The 21,542-nt window shown below is 32.4% G+C and overlaps 4 protein-coding genes across 4 annotated transcripts; 3 read left to right on the top strand and 1 right to left on the bottom strand.

The window, feature by feature from the left end:
* The first annotated feature begins 263 nt into the window (after window positions 1-263).
* Window positions 264-3,074, top strand: LOC109812085 (putative UDP-glucuronate:xylan alpha-glucuronosyltransferase 4). Its single transcript, XM_020375956.3, has 2 exons — window positions 264-1,500; window positions 1,955-3,074. Exons 1-2 carry the CDS (start codon window positions 756-758, stop codon window positions 2,872-2,874), a joined length of 1,665 nt encoding a protein of 554 aa, XP_020231545.1. The 5' UTR covers window positions 264-755; the 3' UTR covers window positions 2,875-3,074.
* A 1,019-nt stretch (window positions 3,075-4,093) lies between these two features.
* On the top strand, window positions 4,094-6,046 carry LOC109817968 (rRNA processing protein-like protein). Its single transcript, XM_020383338.3, has 2 exons — window positions 4,094-4,223; window positions 4,964-6,046. The coding sequence occupies exon 2, from the start codon at window positions 4,969-4,971 to the stop codon at window positions 5,836-5,838; it is 870 nt and encodes a 289-aa protein (XP_020238927.1). The 5' UTR covers window positions 4,094-4,223; window positions 4,964-4,968; the 3' UTR covers window positions 5,839-6,046.
* Window positions 6,047-10,599: 4,553 nt separating this feature from the next.
* On the top strand, window positions 10,600-16,928 carry LOC109795453 (mannosylglycoprotein endo-beta-mannosidase). The gene is made up of 11 exons (XM_020354965.3): window positions 10,600-10,931; window positions 11,097-11,235; window positions 11,625-11,852; window positions 12,069-12,127; window positions 12,657-12,705; window positions 12,944-13,174; window positions 13,555-13,724; window positions 13,837-14,041; window positions 14,596-15,264; window positions 15,372-15,599; window positions 15,824-16,928. Exons 1-11 carry the CDS (start codon window positions 10,795-10,797, stop codon window positions 16,652-16,654), a joined length of 2,946 nt encoding a protein of 981 aa, XP_020210554.1. The 5' UTR covers window positions 10,600-10,794; the 3' UTR covers window positions 16,655-16,928.
* A 371-nt stretch (window positions 16,929-17,299) lies between these two features.
* Window positions 17,300-21,542, bottom strand: LOC109795454 (DUF1995 domain protein, putative (DUF1995)). The gene is made up of 9 exons (XM_020354967.3): window positions 21,125-21,542; window positions 20,703-20,790; window positions 20,018-20,131; window positions 19,282-19,364; window positions 18,954-19,068; window positions 18,556-18,647; window positions 18,275-18,340; window positions 17,867-17,960; window positions 17,300-17,577 (listed from the first exon to the last, which is right to left on the bottom strand). Exons 1-9 carry the CDS (start codon window positions 21,412-21,414, stop codon window positions 17,473-17,475), a joined length of 1,047 nt encoding a protein of 348 aa, XP_020210556.1. The 5' UTR covers window positions 21,415-21,542; the 3' UTR covers window positions 17,300-17,472.

Raw genomic sequence — 21,542 nt, 5'->3', positions numbered from 1 at the left:
ATGATACACTTAGCAACAATTTGTATACCAATTCATACATCATTTTCTATGTTTATTTCTTTTTCCCATTATTTATGTATTATAAACTTAGGAAAGAGAAATGATACTTGTAAAATGATTTGTATAATATTATTTTGTGTGTTCCATCACATCATTCATTATATTTATTTAATAATGAAAATATAGATATAAAAAATGTTGTACAGATTATTATATAAATTGTTGTATGAAATTTTTTCTTGAATTTTCTCTAATAAAACTTTTCATCATTAAATCTCATACATTTTTTTATTATTTATATTTTCTTTCTTATTTTTAATTGAGAATTGAGATTTGACTAGACAGAAATATATCCAAGGCTATATATAATTACTCTTTAAATCTCTCTGTTTTATGGGGGGCTTAAATTTCTCTCTGTCTCTCTTATTGGTTAACTCAGCCGTTGAAGAAGCTAAACTGTGTTCGGTTATGCTATATGGTAATTTTGTAGGATTGTTACACTTTGTATTTTTGTTTTAAATGGATGCACTAAACTAAAAGCTAGCGTTAGACTGGAGCTTTTCATAGCATCTCCAACCTAAGGATTTTTTTTTGGATCATTAATTAATTGATATCGTGTGCACATGTGGATCATGAACGTGACAGAAAGGAGCTCTAAGTCTAACATACCGTCATGCAAATCGCAAAAGTTGGATTAGAACCTGATGAATATAAATATATAACTTCCATGCAAAAAATGCAAAACTGGGAACGAAATGGCCTCCAAGTCTTCCTCCTCTTCTCATCATTTGTCTATAAAGCAGAAAAAGTTTCTTATTCTCACGCTCTTCTGCATAGGCTTCACGCTTTCTCTACTTTCAATGAAGCCCAAAAGAGTCTCCATTGCCACCAGTACATTATTTGAGAAAGATAAAAGAAAACCTGTTTGGTTTGATGTCATAGAGAAAAACAACGGTAGAAAGAGGATCAAATTAGGTCTAGTTAATGTTGATACAAGAGTTGATATTGGTCTATATGAGCAACTACATGCACTGCACCCACAAGTGGAGAGTGTGTGTGTTGATTTTGATCATGTTGATGAGAGCTTGAAGTGGAAAGACTTTTTCCCTGTGTGGATTGATGAATATGGAAAATGGAGTGGTCCAAAGTGCCCGGATTTGCCTATGCCAACGTGGGAGATGTACCGAGATCTCAATGTGGTGGTAGCAAGAGTTCCATGTGGCAGTGGCATTAGAGATGTGTTTAGGTTGCAAGTTAACTTGGTGGTGGCTAATTTGGCGGTGGAGAGTGGATGGGTGGACAAGTTGGATGCTTATGAGCCTGTGTATGTTGTGTTTATTGGGTCTTGTGATCCTATGGTGGATATTTTCAAGTGTGATGACCTATTGTTGCATCAATCAGGTGAGTATTGGGTTTACAAGCCTGATTTGGTGAGCCTCAGACACAAAATGCTTATGCCAGTTGGTTCATGCCAGATTGCTCCTGGTTATGCAGAAATAGGTATATTTTCTTTCCCATTAAGGAACTATAATAAGATGTCTAATTAAACTATTTTTGGTAATTAGTAGTTTTTAGATTACATTAAAAAGTGGTTTACATAATTAATTAAACAATTATTTAACTTTCAAACACATTGAATTCATATCCTCTTCTTGGCATTTGACCATGTATATTAGATTTTGTCTCCCTTGGTTCCTTTTCTGCTATTCTTTTCAATTTTTTACCGTATGTTAATATGATGAGTTATGGTACAGTGACATAGCAAAGAAATATATATAGATAGCTTGCAAGTCGCAACAATAAAAGTTTAATGAAACTTGGCTCAGAAACAAATTTGTATATTTCATTCAAACTTTCGTCATAAAGTCAACTACTGAAGTAACATTCTGCTTCCAAAAAGTAAGAGAAATGAAAAATAAAAGAACTAACCTATTTTGGTTATTATCATATACAGGTAAGGAGGTAAGGAGTGGCTATATGTCACAGTCACAAGCAACATTGAATAACAATTACACCATTATTCGGGTCCCAAAATTAGCCTATGTGACAGTTCTCCACTCTTCAGAAGCTTATGTGTGTGGTGCAATAGCTCTAGCACAAAGTATCCGTCAACACAACAACAACAACCAAACCACAGACCTACTCCTCCTTGCTGATGAATCCATTGGTCCCAAATCCCTAAGAGGTCTAAAATCAGCAGGGTGGAAGATCAAACGCATCAAACGTATCCTAAACCCTTTTGCCGAAAAAGGTTCATACAACGAGTGGAACTATAGCAAGTTAAGAATGTGGCAACTAACCATGTATGACAAAATAATCTTCCTAGATGCTGATCTTCTTGTCCTAAAGAGCATCGATGATCTCTTCAATTACCCTCAATTATCAGCATCTCCTAATGACTTCACCATGTTCAATTCTGGGTTGATGGTCATTGAGCCATCCATGTGCATGTTCGAAAACTTGATGAAGAAAAGTTTGGATGTGAAACCGTATAATGGAGTTGACCAAGGTTTGGTGAACGAGGTGTTCACGTGGTGGCACCGGTTGCCAATGAAACTAAACTACGTGAAGAGTTTTGAAGAGATTCCAGAAGACTTGCATGTGATGCATTACTTGGGTTTGAAGCCGTGGATGTGTTACAGAGATTATGACTGTAATTGGGACGTGAAGGAACTTCATATTTTTGCTAGTGACTTGGCTCATCACATGTGGTGGCAGGTTTATGATAGCATGTCCAAAGAGTTGAAATCCTTTTGTGGCCTTACAAAGAAAATGGAGGAAAGGATAGTGCAACGGAGAATATGGGCAAGGAATGCCAATTTGTCTGATGGGCACTGGAAGATTGAGGTTAAGGATAGTAGAAGGACATTATGAGGATTTGGATTACATTTGGAGAATAAGGAATGACTATATTATTAATGAGCCTGTCTCTACTCTCTATGATGTCAGATTTGAGTCAACTTAATTTATTATGTACACAATTAGAATTATGTGAAATATAACAATTTTCTTACATTTCATTGGGGGTATATGCTTCTATATTCAAAAAAGTCGCTCAAAGAATCAAAGGTAGTATTTTGAAAGAGGATGGTGACTTTTATTTATTTATTTATTTATTTATTTATTTATTTATTATTATTATTATTATATATAATTATTATATATAATAATAACTAATATTTTAATCTAAACCGTGTATAACTTAAATATTTATTATATATAATCAAATTTTATAACTATTATTTTAATCTGTACATTATACAAACTAACAACAAAAATCAATGAATGATTTTTAAATTTGTAATTAGGTATGTTTGAGTAAATTTTTCTATAAATATTTATAGGATAAAAAATAAGAAAAAAATGAAATTAGACTTTTTATAAACTAAAATTAACTTAAATATAAATTAAAAATGATTTTTTTTAAAATTAATATGAAAGAACTTATGTAAGTTAGTTTTAGTTTATAATATTTTTATAAAAAAAAAAATTATTCATCTTTACTTTTTTTTTATAATTTTTAATCCGAAATTTTAGTATTTATATGTTAATCTTGTTTAAAATTAATAAATAACATATTTTTTAAGTAAAAAATAATTTTTCTTGTAAATTAATTATATAATATTTTTTTTATCTAATAAATATTAACATATAATATAAAATAATAATAAGGAATTATAAAATAAAAAAAAATCAAACAATACTATTACATATTATGTAATGTTTAAATTATATTTTATGAATTAAGTGATTAAAATGATAAAAGTTACGGTGAATTAATCTTTATAAAGTCCATTAATTAATAAGAGAACTAAAATTATATACTTTTAAAGATTGAAAGAATAAAATTATGTATCTAAAATTAAAGAGATGAAAATTACACATTAAAAATTATAAAAGGACTAAAAATAAGGTCTAACTAAAAATTTGGTCTATAAAAAAAATAATTAGAAATTTATTTATTTTTATTTAAGTTATTGGAAATATTTAATAGATGTTATTCCTTTTAAATAACCTAACCGGAGACAAACCCGATCCATTTACCGCGTGGGCCGAGACCCGCGATTCCTTTTTCTTTCTTTTTTCTTTTAACTTTGAAAATATAAAAGTAAAAGAAAAATAGAGATTCATATTTCATTGAGACCTTAAACCCTAAACTAAAACCGCGCATCACACAGAGCTTCGCTCGTTCAGCTTTCTCTGCCGTGTCACTGCTTCCCTAGGTCACTTTTTCTCCCTCTTCTGTTTTCAATTCCATCTCTTCTTCTTCTTTTTGAATTTATTTCTAGTTGCTGGGTTGGAGTGGTTTTCCCCAACCCTTAAATCATCACAAACCAATTCCATTTCTATTTACTATTCTAAACAAAGTATTAGGGTTATGTTTGTTCAATTCTCTTGTTTTAATCGTTGCCGTGCCATTCTAGATGAAATGATAGCAACTTAGCAAGTTTAGGTTTGGGGGCAAAACTAGTACTCTCTTTGAGGTAGAGGTTACTCAATATGATACTTATTCAGGGGATTAAACTATATTGTTTATTGACCCTTTAATTGCTTTCTGTCCTGAATGCTTCATTGAGTTTTCTTACTTGTTTATACTGTTTGGACTGTTAAGTGATATTTTATTCGTTTCTCCTTTTCCCATCTGTGCAACTGGTGTCCTGTTCACGAGCTATACCATTGTATGTGATTATGCAATTTATGTCAATTGTGTTAAGGGTTCTGCCTATAACATTATTTCCAAAATATGGTTTATTTGGCTCATGCATCTTTCCTAAGCTATGATGCTTCTTTGGATGTTATGCCTCCTCTCCACCTTTTGGCCGAGAGATATTTGTGGCTTAGAATGTTCTTTAATGAAGTTCTATTTAGTACATGAAAAAATAAAGAAACAATGGTTATCAATGCTATATTGTAATGTGTCGGTGTAAATTGAACTTTTTTTTCCTTTTAAATATCTGTGTAGGTTAAATGGAAATTCCTTCAGTAAATGATGTTACAAGGATCGAGGATGAGACTGCAGATCTGAGTGAAGAAATGTCATCATCGGAATCAGAACAGGAAGAAGATGTGAGATTAACTGAGCCATCTAAAAATGCAGTATATAACCGAGATGCTCTACTAGATAAACTTGGAGACATCAGCTGGCCAGAGAATGTGGACTGGATACACAAACTCTCTGTTGATATTGATCAAGAGCAAGAAGTAGATGTCAATGATGACTTGGCACGGGAACTTGCTTTCTACACACAGGCATTAGAGGGAACTAGGCAGGCCTTTGAGAAACTTCAGTCAATGGGTCTCCCTTTTCTAAGACCTGCAGACTATTATGCAGAGATGGTAAAGACAGATGGCCACATGGAAAAGGTGAAAGGTCGCTTATTAGCAGAGAAGCGAAAGATGGAAGAGGCTGAAGAGAGAAGAAAGGCCAGGGAGGCCAAGAGATTGTCCAAAGAGATTCAGGCTCAGAAATTGAAAGAACGGGCTAAGAAGAAAAAGGATGACATTGAATCTGTTAAGAAATGGAGGAAGCAGAGGCAACAAAGTGGTTTTGCTGACAATGGCAATGATGCAGATATGGATTTCAACTTTGAGGACGGAAAGGTTTTCGAGAGGTCAAATAAGAAAAGGCCTGGAGTGTCTCCATGGGATCGATCAGGAGGGAAGGCAAAGCAAGCATTTGGTAAAGGAAAGAAACAGAAGAAGAGAGATGGTAGGGATTCCAAATTTGGTTTTGGAGGCAAGAAGGGAATGAAAAAGCAGAATACTGCCGACACCACCAATGATTTTAGTAAATTCAATAAGGGTGCTGCTGCAGGAAATAAGAAGAGAAAGAGGTAAAATGCAATCTTCTTTGCTTTGTTTTGAGGAAGTGATGTCGTGAATGAGTCAATGGCCGTATCTTAGGAATTTTCATCTACTCTTTTAATGTTATTTTTTGGATGGTTTTATGGTAAGCATTATCGACAATTATAAATTCTTAAATATGTACCCCAATCTTTGACGTTTTGCTAAATGATTAGTTGCTTTATGTAGCCCATTGCTATGAGGTATACGGTGTAGTTTTATTTTGAGTAAAGCAGTTTAGCGTAGACATGTTTGGGGTACTACTTTGTTTCTTTATTTGTTTTTCCTATTTCATAAGATTATTTCTTTGAATAGACTAATATCTCGTCTTGCTTTAAGAATGAAAAAAAACAAAATCCTCATTCTTGTGATTCCAGAAACTGGGATTATCCTACCATATGGATTCCATACCTATTGACTCGATTCATTGAGCAAGATTTAACGTGCTGTTTGGATGCCAAAATTTGTTGACGATCACAATAATTTAATTTGGTATTCAAGGCAACTTTACTTATAAAAAAACTTGTCCATAAATCACTTTTTTTCACCTTCACACAGAACTGACCACAAGTGTTTAGAATTTCATGGGAAATTGGTTAAATGGTTAATTAGTTGAGTATACGATTAGTAGAGTATGGTCCATGTGGACTATTTTTATTTATTTATTGAGGCTAGGCCTCAAAAAAAGTAAGGAAATATATCAATGCAATTTTACATAGAGATGTACTTGCTACTGGATCATGATATACAAAGAAAGTGGTGTAAAACAAGTGTTTTCCAGCATGAATTCCTTGTTTTTCTATTCGTAGTCGCTAGTTAATATTTAGGCATTTAGCAGGTAGGATTTAACTTTCTTAAAAGGAAGAAATTTTATTTTAATGAATAAAGTGTAATAATAATTGTTGATTAAAAAATAATAGATATCATAATTCTTGATTTTTTAATTAATAATTATGGGTATATATTATCTTTTATAGCACGCTCTTCTACGTTACAAGAGTTAAATTCTAGTATATATGGAGAAAAGTTTTTATAATCAAAATTCTCACTTCGATAAAAAAAAAAAAACAAACAAACAAACAACCAAACTATGACCATTAACTCTTTCGTGGGACGGATTTAAATGTTTAATAGTGTGATCATAGTTAATTCGATAATATATACTAATAATAAAATAGATTATCTTATTTTTTATATATAATTTTTTTACTTATATATATATATATATATATATCTCGAATAATGGTAGAAGTTGTTTCGCATGGAAACATGGTTTGTCTTTTATCTTAATAATAATAATAATTATTATTATTAATTATTATTAATTATTATTATTATTATTATCATTATTAAATATACATAGAAGTTCAAATTAAATGTATCATAATATTTAAATCATAACAAATGCCTTAAACTGTTTTATCATTTTTTCCGTAGAGTAATTTTCATTAATCAGCTATGAATTAGTTTTTGCCTGAGTTTTATCAGAATTTTTGCTAGTTTTTCACTTTTTCTTAAAGCTAGTGTTGTAGTTTATTTAAACAGAATACTGGAATGGTTCACCAGCTTTATGGATGAATTGTTTGGTCCGATGTTCAAAACATTAAATATTTTTAGTATCTTAAAAAACATTAATAATAAATTAAAATATATTAATGCATTTAAAATATTTTTTATTTAAATTATTGAAAGTAAGATGTTATTCCCATAAAAGCTATATAGAAAAATAGACAATAAAAAATTACAAAAAAAAAAAATGGTCCTTGATCCATTACATTCAAGCCCAACATCTTATTTTTTTAATTCATAGATAATAATATAAAGAGATCAACGAGAATTAAACTTAGGTTTTCGTACTTTTATCTCAATCTCTACTTCTAACTATTAAATTAATTCTAGTGATTTAATCTCTTATAAAATTTGTTTTGATACAAGTTAGAAAATGATTTTTAAGAATTTTTTTATTGAAAATAAAAATTATTTTTCAGTAAAGAAACTTCTAAATTTATAAAGTTTATTTTGATATAAGTTAAAAAAGAATTTTTGAGAAATTCTCTATCGAAAATAGAGAAACTCTTAATTATGACCCCAAAACTATGATGAAAACTTAGAAAAAGTTTGAACCAACTATTTGTTGCTTGCCTTCAACATGGTTTTGCAATTAATTTTGATATAATTAAAAGTTAAACCAAACACATATTTAGTTTTGCCATGTACTTTTTCCAAGTTGTTTTTTCCATAATGCTTAGTGTGGCCGACTCACTATAATGAAAGTCTCTGCATCAATATTCTTACAATGTTTTATAGGAGAAAAATAGAGAAGAGAGCGAGGAGACGAAAGGCTTGTATTTTTAATTTTTTTTTATCATTAATTCAATTTTTAAGAGGAGATGAGAAGAGAATGAGATAGAGTAAAATCTTTCCTCATCTAATTTTATCTCACCTCCAATATTAGAGGATAAATGAAGGTCATAAAACAGTTTGAGTGTAATGTCCAAAAAATAATTATTTATATTTTTTAATTTAAAGTTATAAAATATAAAGACAAATTAATCTTTAATTAGATATTAAAGCTAAATTTTTATGATTATATTTAAATATAAAGTTTAACTATGCACATTCATTAACAATGATAATATCATAACAGGAATAAAAATAATAATAACAAGTATGTTAAATTGTTTTTTATCCATATATAAGGAAAAAAAATGATATGCATGAATTCAATTTTTTTAATTAAACGAGGATGTAAATCAATTGAGATAAGATTATTTTAACATTTATCAATGATGAGTTCGAATTATATATATATATATATATATATATATATATATATATGTATATGTATATATATATATATATGTATATATATATATATATATATGTCTATATGTATGTGTGTGTTAAATACTAATAGTGACATCTTTATTAGTCATAGTAGTTTTATCATTAAAAAATAGCTAGATTTTTTTTCAAAGTTGGTTTTGTAGTTTATTTAATCAAAATATTATACTATATTTTTAAAAAAAAAATATTAATAATAAATTAAAAAATATTTAATAAATTTAAATATTTGTTTTTCATTTAAATTAATGGAAATAAGATGTTATTCCCTTAAAAGCTCTAAAAAAAAAAAAAGATGATTAACACGTACAACAAATTGTGAATTGTCATTCATCAGTTACATTCAAGGACTGAGTCTAAGGTGGGGGGGCTAAACATATCCCCATCAGATTCTAAGTCCAGTTTCTCAGTTTCGCCATTTACTTTCCCATGTCATTTTTTCACAACGCTTAACATCGTTTCAATCAATTTTGAGTGTAAGAAAATAAGTTTTTTAGTTGTTTAGAAGAAGAGAGAAGTGGGAAATGAGGAAAAAAAATTGGTGAGGATCATATGATATATATATATATATATATATATATATATATATATATATATATATATATATGAAGAACTAATGTTTGTTGGGTAATGTAATTTGACACTAGTTCGCAGTGAGTTATGTCCGAGTTAAATTTAAAAATGAAAGTTTTGTTTCATTTTTTAATAGTAAAATAAGATTAAACTCATGAAAATATTATTTTAGGTGGGAACAAGTTTATAAAAACTTCTTTTTTGACCTCCTTGCCGACACATGGCATAGCGGATCTCAGCGGGAGACCCACACGACAGGCTATCAGTGGTGTCAGAGCGTCAGAGCGTGGCCATGATATGATATGATATGGGGGAAGAGATTTTCTAACAATGTTATAAAAATTGTGGACCCATTAAAAGATATTTTTTCTACTTTTTTGAATGCAAACACTGAATTTCTAATTATTTTCTATTCATCACTTCTTTCTATCCTGTTTGTTTCTTTAATATTTATGTGTTTACTCGAAGAAAACATTAGCGTGACACCGTAACTGATCCACTCTAATGAAGTTGTGAAAGCCTCTGCATCCATATTTCTTTTTAGGGGAAAAGACGTTGAAAATTGGGGCACGGACTTGATTTGAATGGTCCTTAATGAAATGGAAAGAGATATACTTTTTTCTCTAGAGCTGCCACGCCATCCGTTGGAAAGTAAGTATCACTTTATCAGGATCAAATTAGGCATTATTTTTCAAAATGGAAAAGAAAATGGCAGATGTATTCCAAATTGATCAATATTTTAGCAAAAAAAAAAAACCAATAAAATTAAAGTTAGGATTTGCATACTTGTACTTAATAATAACATGACACTATTACGGTATTAGTTAGTATTACTATTTTATTGTAGACAATAAGAATCAGAATCTGTTAACTTTACACAAAAGGGGTTTGTATCGATTTTTTTATTAATTAATGTCACTGATCACGCCAAAGATTTCAACATCTCAGTATGTTATCTATATTAGTTTCCTGACTCGTCACGACCAGTAAATTCCAAAGTTCAAACAGAAAAATGAACCAATGTACTGTTAAACCAAAGCAGTAAACAAAGCTAAACGAAGAACCAACATTGATTGGTTAAGATAACAGCTATTGTTACTTAACTAAGTCGGAATGAATATTTTGTATTAATATCACGGTTAAAAAAAGATTTAATGTAATTAACGCTTGTACTATGTAACGAGCAAACTTGGATCATAATATTTTGTACAGTAGTGTGTAAAAATGTGGGTGTGTACAGCTAGCATGGTTGAAGAGTGCAGTAACTTCTCTAGAGTTGTTTTAGAAGTACTATGTAACAAGGCACTTGGATCATATGAAACATGTATATGGGTACTATCGAGAGTTGCATAGACAAATACCACGTGCCTCATCCTCATGTACGTGCTCACCTACGAATCATGACACACTAGAAAGAAAGTGAAAACACAAAGAGAAGATAAGGGTCAAGTCAATGAATTGAAGTGAAGTCTTTCTGGTTGTTAGGTGTAGCTGTTTGTTTGTTTTTCCATTCCAACTTCTAAGCACAACGCAATGACCAAGACAACACTGGATTCAGGATGGCTTGCAGCGAGGTCCACGGAGGTCCATTTCAGTGGCGCTCAACTCACCACCACACACCCTCCCTCTGCTCCTACTCAGCCATGGATGGAAGCTATAGTCCCTGGAACGTAATCTCCCTCTCTCACTATATATATATGTGTGTGTGTGTGTTGTGTAGATGTAAAGTAAATTATGAAATGCATTCACGTTATGCTTTCTTTTTTTGTTGCTTTGAGGTTTGATGAATGATGATGCTTCCTTAAACACTTAAAGTGATGTTTAATGATTGACAGTGTTCTCGCCACCTTGGTGAAGAACAAAGTGGTGCCTGATCCTTTTTATGGACTAGGAAATGAGGCAATTTTGGATATTGCTGATTCTGGAAAAGAGTATTACACCTTCTGGTTCTTTACAACCTTTCAGTGTAAGCTGGTACGGATTCTTCTCCTGCTCCCTCTTGTTAAAAAAAATTATATTTGAGAGTAATGTGATTTGATTTTGATTTCATGGTATGATTGTACTTCTTTCTACTTTGACTGAGCTTAACAGTCTATTTGAATATAAACTTAGAAGCGTTCTTGAGATATTTTTTACTGAAAATAAAGAGCTTTTTAAAGTAGAAAAGTTTTCAAAGCACTTTTAACTTATATCCAAACAGATCTAGTTCAAATATAATGCCTTGAAGTGTGTGGAATTGGTTTTCAGCCTATAGGAAGATGATTCTGGTTTGATGATTCTTTGTTATTATTATTATTATTATTATTTTATTTTTCTTTTTAGTTTTATGGACATTGCTGACTACTGGACTGGACCCTTTGCAGTCAGGAAATCAGCTCTGTGATCTGAACTTCCGTGGAATCAATTACTCTGCTGATGTTTATTTAAATGGGCACAAGATGGTTCTCCCTAAAGGAATGTTTCGGAGGCACTCTCTTGAAGTCACTAATATTATTCATTCGGATAGTAGTAACCTGCTAGCAGTTCTTGTTCACCCTCCTGATCATCCTGGGAGTATTCCTCCTCAGGGGGGACAAGGTGGTGATCACGAGGTCAGGAATTAAATTAATTAATGCAATCTTTTAACTTTTCCCTTGATTATTTAACTTAGTAAGTTACTATTATGTAAAAGGCCAATTATCAATTAAAGTGGTCGATGATTTCTAAAATTTATTGAGTTTTAAGAAAGAGGATAGGAGAGAAGAAGAGTGAATAATCAATGATGCATGCGGAATATATAAGTCATTTTTTTTTGTTCTTTTGTGTAGATAGGAAAGGATGTGGCCACTCAATATGTTCAAGGTTGGGATTGGATGACTCCTATAAGGTGAAATTGTTGTTACTTGTGTGGTAATTCGTTTTCTGTTTTCCTTGAATAGAAAACCTACAGTTCTTTTTTGGTTAGCCAGTGTCTAGATTATAGTAACAAACTAGCAATATCCTTGTCACTCTAATATCAATTAATGAACAATGAATTTGATATGTTTATGTGATTGAACAATCAGAATATTCCTTTCAACATGGACACAATTTTACTTTGTCATTAAATTCTATTCACAATTAAAGTTGGTGCAGAAGAGGACATCATGTTTAGACTGAAAAGGAAAAATAACGCATCAAAGTAGAAGCATACATTATATTGTATCATATGACACTGAATTTTCCTTCGGATATGTTGTTTAAATTTCCTGATGAATTTATGATGTCCTAGTATGCACAGAAATAGGAAAAGAAAATGAAACAAAATATAGAGTATTTTGGGCCTTGTTGACTGAGTTTTGAAGAGTTTCTGAACTATGAAGAAGAAATGTAAAGCAAACTTCAACTGATGCAAGTGTTATTAAATTTGATTGCAGAGATAGGAATACTGGAATATGGGATGAGGTTTCCATTTCTATTACTGGGGTGAGTTGTATTAAATTAAATGGTTTAGATCCTTTTACAGCCTCTGGTATTTCTATTTCTGGGGACTGGGGAATCACTGATATGTATGGGAAACAAAACTAGAATAATACAGAGACATGAGCTAAACATCAGAACAGCTTTGTTAATTTTGCTTCTTATGCATTCTATACAATTTTTAGAGTTTATGGTACTTCCAGCAGTTCTTTGGTAGGATGATTCCAGTATGTGTTTGGTGCAGCCAGTAAAAATAATTGATCCCCACTTGGTGTCATCATTTTTTGACAATTATAAGAGAGTATATATACATACCACAACTGAGTTGGAAAACAGGAGCTCCTGGACTGCTGAGTGCTCTTTGAGTATCCATGCCACAACAGAACTTGAGGGGAGCATTCACTTAGTAGAGCAACTTCAAACTCAAAATCTTTCAATTCCTGCAAGATCACGGGTGCAATATACATTTCCTGAGGTCAGTCATAATGCTAAGTTTATCCACTGTCCTTATGTGTCTGTAGATGTTATGTGAAGAACTAATCATTAATTCAAAATATCTTTTTAGAAAATTTTTGTACTTTTGAGTAATTTTTTCTTATTTCATACCTTATTGTATTTGTATATTTATTATCCGTTGGTGTTGGTATTGGGATTGGATCTTGGGCTGCTTTTGGACAAAGTTGTTTGTCTGGCTTATGTCACATTTCTTTTTTTCTAAGTTGAGAAAATTTGTGGACCTGGATTGATAATGTTATGTAGCCTCATTTTACTATTGATCCCGTTAATTTGCATAATTTGAGTTTAAGTTTTATCTCTTCTTTCAAGTGCTAATGATCATCAGTTCTGCACTGGCAGCTCTTCTTCTACAAGCCCAATTTATGGTGGCCAAATGGAATGGGGAAGCAATCTTTGTACAATGTTATTATTAACATTGATGTTAAAGGATATGGTGAGTCTGATTCATGGAGCCATTACTTTGGATTGCGCAAAATTGAAAGCCATATCGATGATGCTACTGGTGGAAGGTAGTACGGTTTCTAATGTTCCTCCAATGTTATAATATTTTACTTTTTCTTTAGTAGGACTAATTCAAGATTTAAACTGCTTTTTCATATGTTTTGCTGTATGGATTCATAGATTGTTCAAAGTCAATGGACAACCAATTTTTATACGAGGGGGTAACTGGATATTGTCTGATGGGCTCCTGCGACTTTCGAAGAAGCGATACGAAACAGATATCAAGTTTCATGCAGATATGAATTTTAACATGATTCGATGCTGGGGTGGTGGACTCGCTGAAAGGCCAGAGTTTTATCATTATTGTGATTATTATGGTATTCTGGTAAGATGTTTTAGACCCTCATTATTTTTTACATGTGTCGCTTAATATTTTTTTCTTCGTTCATTATATTTTTTAATGCATTTACTGCATTAATGCGGCTTTGCAGTGAATAACTCCATTATCTTTATTAAGAGTTTGTTTGAATACACATTAAAAATACTTCTAAGAGTTTCTCTACTAAAAATAAATAGTATTTTTCGATAGAGAAACTTTCAAAAACACTTTTAAAATTAAATCCAGACAAACTCTAAAGCAGGTTATATTTATGAGATCAGATTTTTACAATATTGGGATAGACAGAATTTGTTTACAAATCTTCTCATGCCCTTTATTTAAAAAATAAATAAATAACTCTTTTAGTGCTACTGCAGCAGGACTAAATGATCACTATATAATTTACTGGTTTAGAACTTATACATCTTCACCAGATCTGTTGGTTCCACCCACTGTTAGGTTCTATAGGTTCCACCCACTGTTAGGTTCTATACATCTTATGTTACATTAGTGGCAATTTTAGTTTTGATAATTGATCATATTGCTGGTAAATCTTGTAGGTATGGCAAGAGTTCTGGATTACTGGGGATGTTGATGGACGCGGTGTCCCAATATCGAATCTAAACGGTCCACTTGATCATGACCTTTTCTTGTTTTGTGCAAGAGACACGGTCAAGCTTCTTAGAAACCATCCTAGTCTTGCCCTCTGGGTGGGTGGAAATGAACAAACTCCACCAGATGATATAAATGCTGCTCTAAAGAATGATCTGAAACTTCATCCATATTTTGATCATGCAGAAGAAAAAGGAAAACCTATAGGTGACGTGTCCCCGAGGTTGGGGGACCCTAGCCAGTATCTTGATGGCACACGAATTTACGTACAAGGATCATTATGGGATGGATTTGCAGATGGGAAGGGGAACTTCACTGATGGACCTTATGAAATTCAAAATCCTGAAGATTTCTTCAAGGATAGTTTTTATAAATATGGATTCAACCCCGAGGTTGGTTCTGTAGGAATGCCAGTTGCTGCTACCATAAGAGCAACAATGCCTTCAGAAGGATGGCAAATACCACTATTTAGGAAACTTTCCAATGGTTATGTAGAAGAAGTTCCAAATCCCATTTGGAAATACCATAAATACATTCCATATTCAAAACCAGATAAGGTTCAAGATCAAATTCTGCTTTATGGTGATGTAGAAGATCTTGATGATTTTTGTTTGAAGGTAAGAAAATTTTATCTAGGTGAAATCATTCATGATGCACTTTTAAGCCTCCTATCTTTGTTGTTCTATTTTTGATTTTTATACTTTTTGTACTATAATCTTCTCAGGCTCAACTAGTTAGCTACATACAATATAGAGCTCTTCTAGAGGGATGGACTTCTCACATGTGGAAAAAATTTACAGGAGTATTGATTTGGAAGACACAAAATCCTTGGACTGGTCTGAGAGGTCAATTTTATGATCATCTTCTTGACCAAACAGCAGGTTTCTATGGTTGTCGATGCGCTGCAGAGCCAATTCATGTACAGCTTAACCTAGCTTCATATTTTATAGAGGTAAGCATCTAAATTAAATTTCTATTTTTATGAGTTGGAAATGAAATTATAAATAACATTTAACAACGTGAAATACTTTTCTGACTCTATAAATTGAAAATTGAGTAGGAAGCCAAAAGTACTGAACTGGTGAAAATTGGAATAATCATAATTTCCTCTGAAAATTATTTGATGGTCTTGTGATGAATAGTTTCTTAAAGGTTTTATTTTTATTCTTAAAACAGGTTGTTAATACTACATCAGTAGAGTTGTCTAATGTAGCTTTGGAAGTTTCAGTGTGGGACCTCGAAGGCACATGTCCACACAACAAAGTTCATGAAAATCTCACTGCACTGCCAAAAACAGTAACACCTATTGTTGAGATGAACTATCCGAAGTCAAAAAATCCTAAGCCAGTCTACTTTCTTCTTCTCAAACTCTACAACATGTCAGATAATAAAATTTTATCTAGAAACTTTTATTGGTTACATCTTCCTGGTGGAGATTACAAGCTATTAGAACCATATAGGAAGAAGAAAATACCACTCAAGATAACATCTGAAGTTTTCATTCAAGGATCCTCTTATAAACTTCGAATGCATGTGCAGAACACATCTAAAAAACCAGACTCTAAAAGTTTGACATTGGAGCACGGTTCAACAGGTAGACAAAGCAACAGCAGCTTTGTTACAGACTCACTGGAAACTGTTGATAGTGTGACTGGAAAAGAACATGAAGTTGGTTGGTTTAAGAGGATACACAAATGCTTTGCTAGGAAAAGTAATGGTTTGAAGGTTTATGAAATTAATGGACAGGATATTGGTGTTGCTTTCTTTCTTCATTTTTCTGTTCATGCTTCAAATAGAGACCACAAGGAGTGTGAAGACACAAGAATTCTCCCAGTTCATTATTCAGATAACTATTTTTCACTTGTGCCAGGAGAGACCATGACTATTAAAATATCTTTTGAGGTCTCTCCTGGTGTCTCTCCCCAAGTTACTCTGCATGGCTGGAATTACGACGGACAATCAATCCATGAAGTTCTTTGTGATGTCACAGGCAACCTTGTGAACTGATCAACTCTATGTACTTCAAATTCATAACAGGGAGCTTCAAGAGTTTATTTTGTTGTTTTCTTATAACCTACGAAATTTAGCATCCATAGACAACCATTCGAGAATTCATATTTCCCACCGTATGTCACAGATAAGAAGACCAATTGTCCGGTGCTTCATTTTTCAATCTATGCAATAACAAAGGAAAGTGAGATTTTTAAACAATTGCAGAAAGAAAGACAATTTTCAATGTTCAATACAATTTTAATGGTTTCGTAGCTGCTTTTAAAATAAATTTCTTTTCTTAAAAGTTAAAAGTCTCACTTATGTGGGCTTCTTCGTTTATGCTCTCCTTTTATGGCAATTTCCCCACTAGGTTTTGCATAGGGATCATTGCTTCCCTTTTTTCAACTAAGAAAAAGGTATCTTTTTCTAAACTTCAACAGCACCCAAATAAAAAATGCAACCTGTCTCAATGAAACTAATCTTTGAGACCAAAGGTTTTTGGGAACAGAGTGAAGGTTATATTGTGCCTCCATTTTTTGGCTTGTAATTTGATAATGATTCAATTTCATCTATGATTGAAAATCCCTTATTCTTCTAGCAAATTGTTTGAGTTTGGTAAAACAAACATTTCTTCTATACATAGTAGGGATAAACACTTGATTAACAAAAGTGGTGGTCTGGCACCGATTCAAATAATATGAATACGTGCATTGTAGTACATGATAAAAGCTATAAAAGTGAAAATTAATTTTGAAGAAGCAACATATAGTTGACATGAATGGGGGTGGGATGAACTAATGATGAGAACAAGTAGGAAAGGTGATCATCAATCATCATATAGACTTCATCATCCGGCTAATTGAAGAGAAGATGCCAGCCGCTTTGTCAAGCAAACCTTGCCCTTGCTCTGTTTTCTGTTCTTCATCATCAAATAGAATCTGCACCATATAGGAAAGGATACCCGCAATATCAATAGATTATCATATTGTATGTAAGAATTTTTGCTTATCAAGGTCAGTGACCCTTTTTATTTTCTTCCATTAGGCTCGGTTGGTTCAGGGTCTTTTCACTATGGTTTATTCACAACCAAATTTTCTGTCTATTGATATTTTTCCTTCTTTTCAATTTCTTTTTGTCTAAAATCACCAACAGGAAAAATAGGTATCCTAACCATGTACTTAAAAATGGTTTTATTTAGCAAGGTGGTTTAGAATTGAAGCTATTAACCTCAAGGTCTTCAGCATCAGGACGGCTCTCGAATTCCTTGGCAAGCAAATATCTATTTGGCCTATCCTTATCATCACTGAACACTTTCCACAATCTAAGTAGATCAACAGAACAAGAAGCAAACAACAAATCATTAATAAATTCAGCTTTGCAATTAATATTTGGAGGAGCCAATTATAGTATTTACTTACGGATAACAGTGTATAATTCCATCAATTTTATTTCCATGGAAACAGGATAAGATATTGAATCATGTCCAGATCACACTATCTAGAAATCAAGTGAACCCAAATCATCCACTTCTAAACCCAAAAGTGAATTTCTTTTTTATAAATCAAAATAAGATGCTAATAAGACCGATATTTCTATAATAATAATAATCTTATGGGAGGGAACAAAAGACCTTACCCTGGATAACACCTAAAGATTGCTCCAAATGGCATAGGTCGCATAAAATAGACAGTTGTAAAAGTGCTGTACAACAAAAGATCAGAATTTAGTAGTCTAGTAGAATGATAAGAATAAACCACATACACAAAATGAACTGCATTGAGAATGAAAAGAACTCAAGGAACTTAATACAGATAGTAGCAGAAAAAATCAAGCACACAAAATCTAACTCTAGCTAATGTAAATACTACTTACAGTCAGTTGAAGCTTAAGAATATGTAATGGCTCAGAAATGGTACCTTAGAAAGAAGCGCCTTAACTTCCGGACATTAACTCCAACCCCAACATCCTCACTGATCAAGCGTGGATTCCACATGATAAGGGGCGTAGGCTGCCAATATATGTATAGTTTGAAAGGAAGTTATGAATATTAAAATACAAACATACATGGCAATTCCTAAACTAAATGCAAGGTACTGAAATGACATAGTGAGGTGGCTATTTCACAGTCTATGGCAGCTCTCAAGAATGACAAATATGAGAAGTATCATTACTTCTAAACCCCTTGCCATTATAAGCAGCCTTCAAATATTGCTTTCCCTATTGATGAGGAAAGTTTATCACATTGTTCAGCAGGTGGATGTTTAAATTTCAGAAGATCACATTAAAGGTAGATCAGGAGAGTTCAGGGATTTACTGGATCATTTGAGAGATTGGATGCAATTCTCTGTACATATTCTAACATCTGATAATCAGGAACAATCATAACCACAATGTCATCATCACTTTCTACAGGCTTCCGGTCACTTAAGCTGGATAAACAGCAAAAGGAATTGTACATGATATAACTATGGCATGACTATAAATACAGAGAAAAAAGAAAATTATGAATGGAATTGCAACAGCATAGCCATCAAGTACTTAAGGCCAATGCAAAAATCTGAATCAAATATATGATAGTACACCCTATGACTGTTTTCTGACAGAATAAAACATAAAGCATTAATCTATGTGTTGGAAGTTACCTTGCAAATCTAAATTGAGCATCTTTCCACCGATATTTCAGAAGAGCTGCTGCACCAGCATCTGGAAATATGGCTTTAACTCTCTAACAATCAAATTCATCAAATTTAGCAACCAAGTTTACAACTTGCAAAATAAATGCTTTAATACACATATCGTAAAACCTCAATAAATTCATCATGACATGAAGCACCATAGTATGAAGATAATACTAAGGAAATTCAGTATTCATAACATATTAACGTGAGCATCTATTTTGTGGCTACTTATATCATGCAGAGAAAAGTCAGCAACCATATCACAGCCATCTATTTTGTGGATTCTTGTGCCAAATGAATTTTGAAGGCTGTTAGTATTTTTATAATTTTATTTAAACTTTGCAAGTTATGTTTTTTACCTCTTGATAAAAATGACTTCAACAATTAATGATAACTAGTAAAGTGACTCACTAGCTGCCTCCTACGTTACAAAGGAGACCATGCATTTGGTCAGAGTGCAAGTAGGACACAATAGATGGCATAAATATGTTTGTACATCCCACAGTAGAGAAACCACAAGGGTGGATTATAGTTATGATTCAGTGGTGTCTATAATGAACATAACACATGCAATCACATCATGGAGAATATAATAGAAGGTCTAAGATATAGGGAATAGAAAAATCATTACGAATTCAGAAAATCCTTTGTACATTTCATGTGCTATAAGTTTGTGACTACCGGAATACATCACACTAACCTGGTATTTTGTTTGTTCAATGAGTGTATCCAAAAAAATCCTTGACAATTCCCAGAGTTCCACCTGTGCACCTTCGTCATCTAAAAATTGCAGTTGGGGGATTAAAAGTTCAACCTGTAATACAATTAAATATTTTAATGCAAGAAGCATGTGGACCTAAGCAACAGTTTCTAACCCACCTATTAAACTGCATTCTACATGGCAACAGTTTCTAACACTAAACTTCCCTGGCTTAAACATTTAGTTACTTGAGATGTAAAATAATAAAAAAAAAATTAAGTTTGGTCCTACTTTTACTCACATTTAACATGTCAAATTTAGAATGTTGTTAATCTTAACAAGGCTAAGACGGCAGGGCTCGTAAGAAAGATTGCAATACCAAAGAAGATGATCAACACAACGGATTTAAGTTAAAAATCCCCACCCTGAATATGTAGACATCTAAAAGAAAATTATTTTGTCGCAAAATCATATTAACGAGTAGGATCACGTAGCAAAATGATCAAATCTTATTAGATGTCTGTGTAAAAACATTTTACACTCAAAGAGTCTATAAATTAAACTCATTTTTAATTTAGAATAGTTTCACCTAATAGCAACCAGCAGCAGTGCATACTTGGCATTAATAAATGACATGTGGAATGTTGAAATCAAGAAAGAAAGAAAATGAAATTGTGGTACATACTGTGGCTCTCATCCCTCCTGAAGAAACAAATGAAGCCGCGGCCACACTTGATTGCCGCACTGCACCCTCCAAGTCTGAAGGCAAGCAACTGAAACAAAAAGAAAAAAGTGAACAACTTTTTGATACCCTTTGGAGTGTATATCTAACTTCATCAATCTACCAACTTTCTATTCCCCATATGACTTAAAAATATATGGTGGGACTCAAAATTGATGGACATACTCAAACGGCTCAAGCACGCTGAAGAACACAATTCAGAACAAAACAAAACTCATATAATTCTGAAGATAAGAGTCAAATGAATGGAAAATATAACAGTATCTATCCACTGTTGTCTGAGACTTATAAATAACATATAAATTGGGAGGAAAAAGTATATAATTTAGAAAGTTCAAATTGTAAAATAGTATAATTAACAATACCTGTCATCTTCCTCATCATCCTCGACAGAAGTTATTGTATTTTGTTCTAGTGAGGATGAAGGGTCAGGTTCAGGGTCAGGCTCTTGAGATTGGGAAGGTTGTGTTTGGAATTTCTCAAACTTGGCAAAAACAGTGGAGGTGGAAGTTGCAGTGTGAAGGGAAAGGCCATTGTAGGTGCAAAATAGAGAGTTTGAGAAAGATAAGGAAAAACGAGTGGCTGAGGTTGGAAGGGATATTGAAGAATTGTAGTTACAGTGGAAGTTGGTGCAGGTTATGGTTGAAGAAGCCATTTATGTTGTTGTTTTTTATGCATTAATCTGCTCCTTGCTAAAAGGCCATGGATAAATCCATGAATGTTGCAAATGGCTTGCAACTTGGTATGAATATGATCAAGTGTTTGGTCCCTCGCTTTTAAATT

Source organism: Cajanus cajan, chromosome 7 (assembly GCF_000230855.2).
Source record: "Cajanus cajan strain Asha chromosome 7, NIPB_CcT2T_4, whole genome shotgun sequence".
Lineage (NCBI taxonomy): Eukaryota > Viridiplantae > Streptophyta > Magnoliopsida > Fabales > Fabaceae > Cajanus > Cajanus cajan.
This window is presented reverse-complemented; position numbering and strand designations above follow the sequence as displayed.

What these genes read in the sequence shown, in the direction of transcription:
- LOC109812085 (XM_020375956.3), top strand. Translation starts at nt 756, where the DNA reads ATGGCCTCCAAGTCTTCCTCCTCTTCTCATCATTTGTCTATAAAGCAG. An exon ending in TCCTGGTTATGCAGAAATAG is followed by an intron (nt 1,501 to 1,954) that starts GTATATTTTCTT and finishes TATCATATACAG; the next exon opens with GTAAGGAGGTAAGGAGTGGC.
- LOC109817968 (XM_020383338.3), top strand. Translation starts at nt 4,969, where the DNA reads ATGGAAATTCCTTCAGTAAATGATGTTACAAGGATCGAGGATGAGACT.
- LOC109795453 (XM_020354965.3), top strand. Translation starts at nt 10,795, where the DNA reads ATGACCAAGACAACACTGGATTCAGGATGGCTTGCAGCGAGGTCCACG. An exon ending in GTGATTATTATGGTATTCTG is followed by an intron (nt 14,042 to 14,595) that starts GTAAGATGTTTT and finishes TAAATCTTGTAG; the next exon opens with GTATGGCAAGAGTTCTGGAT. An exon ending in TAGCTTCATATTTTATAGAG is followed by an intron (nt 15,600 to 15,823) that starts GTAAGCATCTAA and finishes TTCTTAAAACAG; the next exon opens with GTTGTTAATACTACATCAGT.
- LOC109795454 (XM_020354967.3), bottom strand. Translation starts at nt 21,414, where the DNA reads ATGGCTTCTTCAACCATAACCTGCACCAACTTCCACTGTAACTACAAT. An exon ending in ATCTTTAGGTGTTATCCAGG is followed by an intron (nt 17,961 to 18,274) that starts GTAAGGTCTTTT and finishes TGATCTACTTAG; the next exon opens with ATTGTGGAAAGTGTTCAGTG. An exon ending in CTGATGCTGAAGACCTTGAG is followed by an intron (nt 17,578 to 17,866) that starts GTTAATAGCTTC and finishes TATATGGTGCAG; the next exon opens with ATTCTATTTGATGATGAAGA.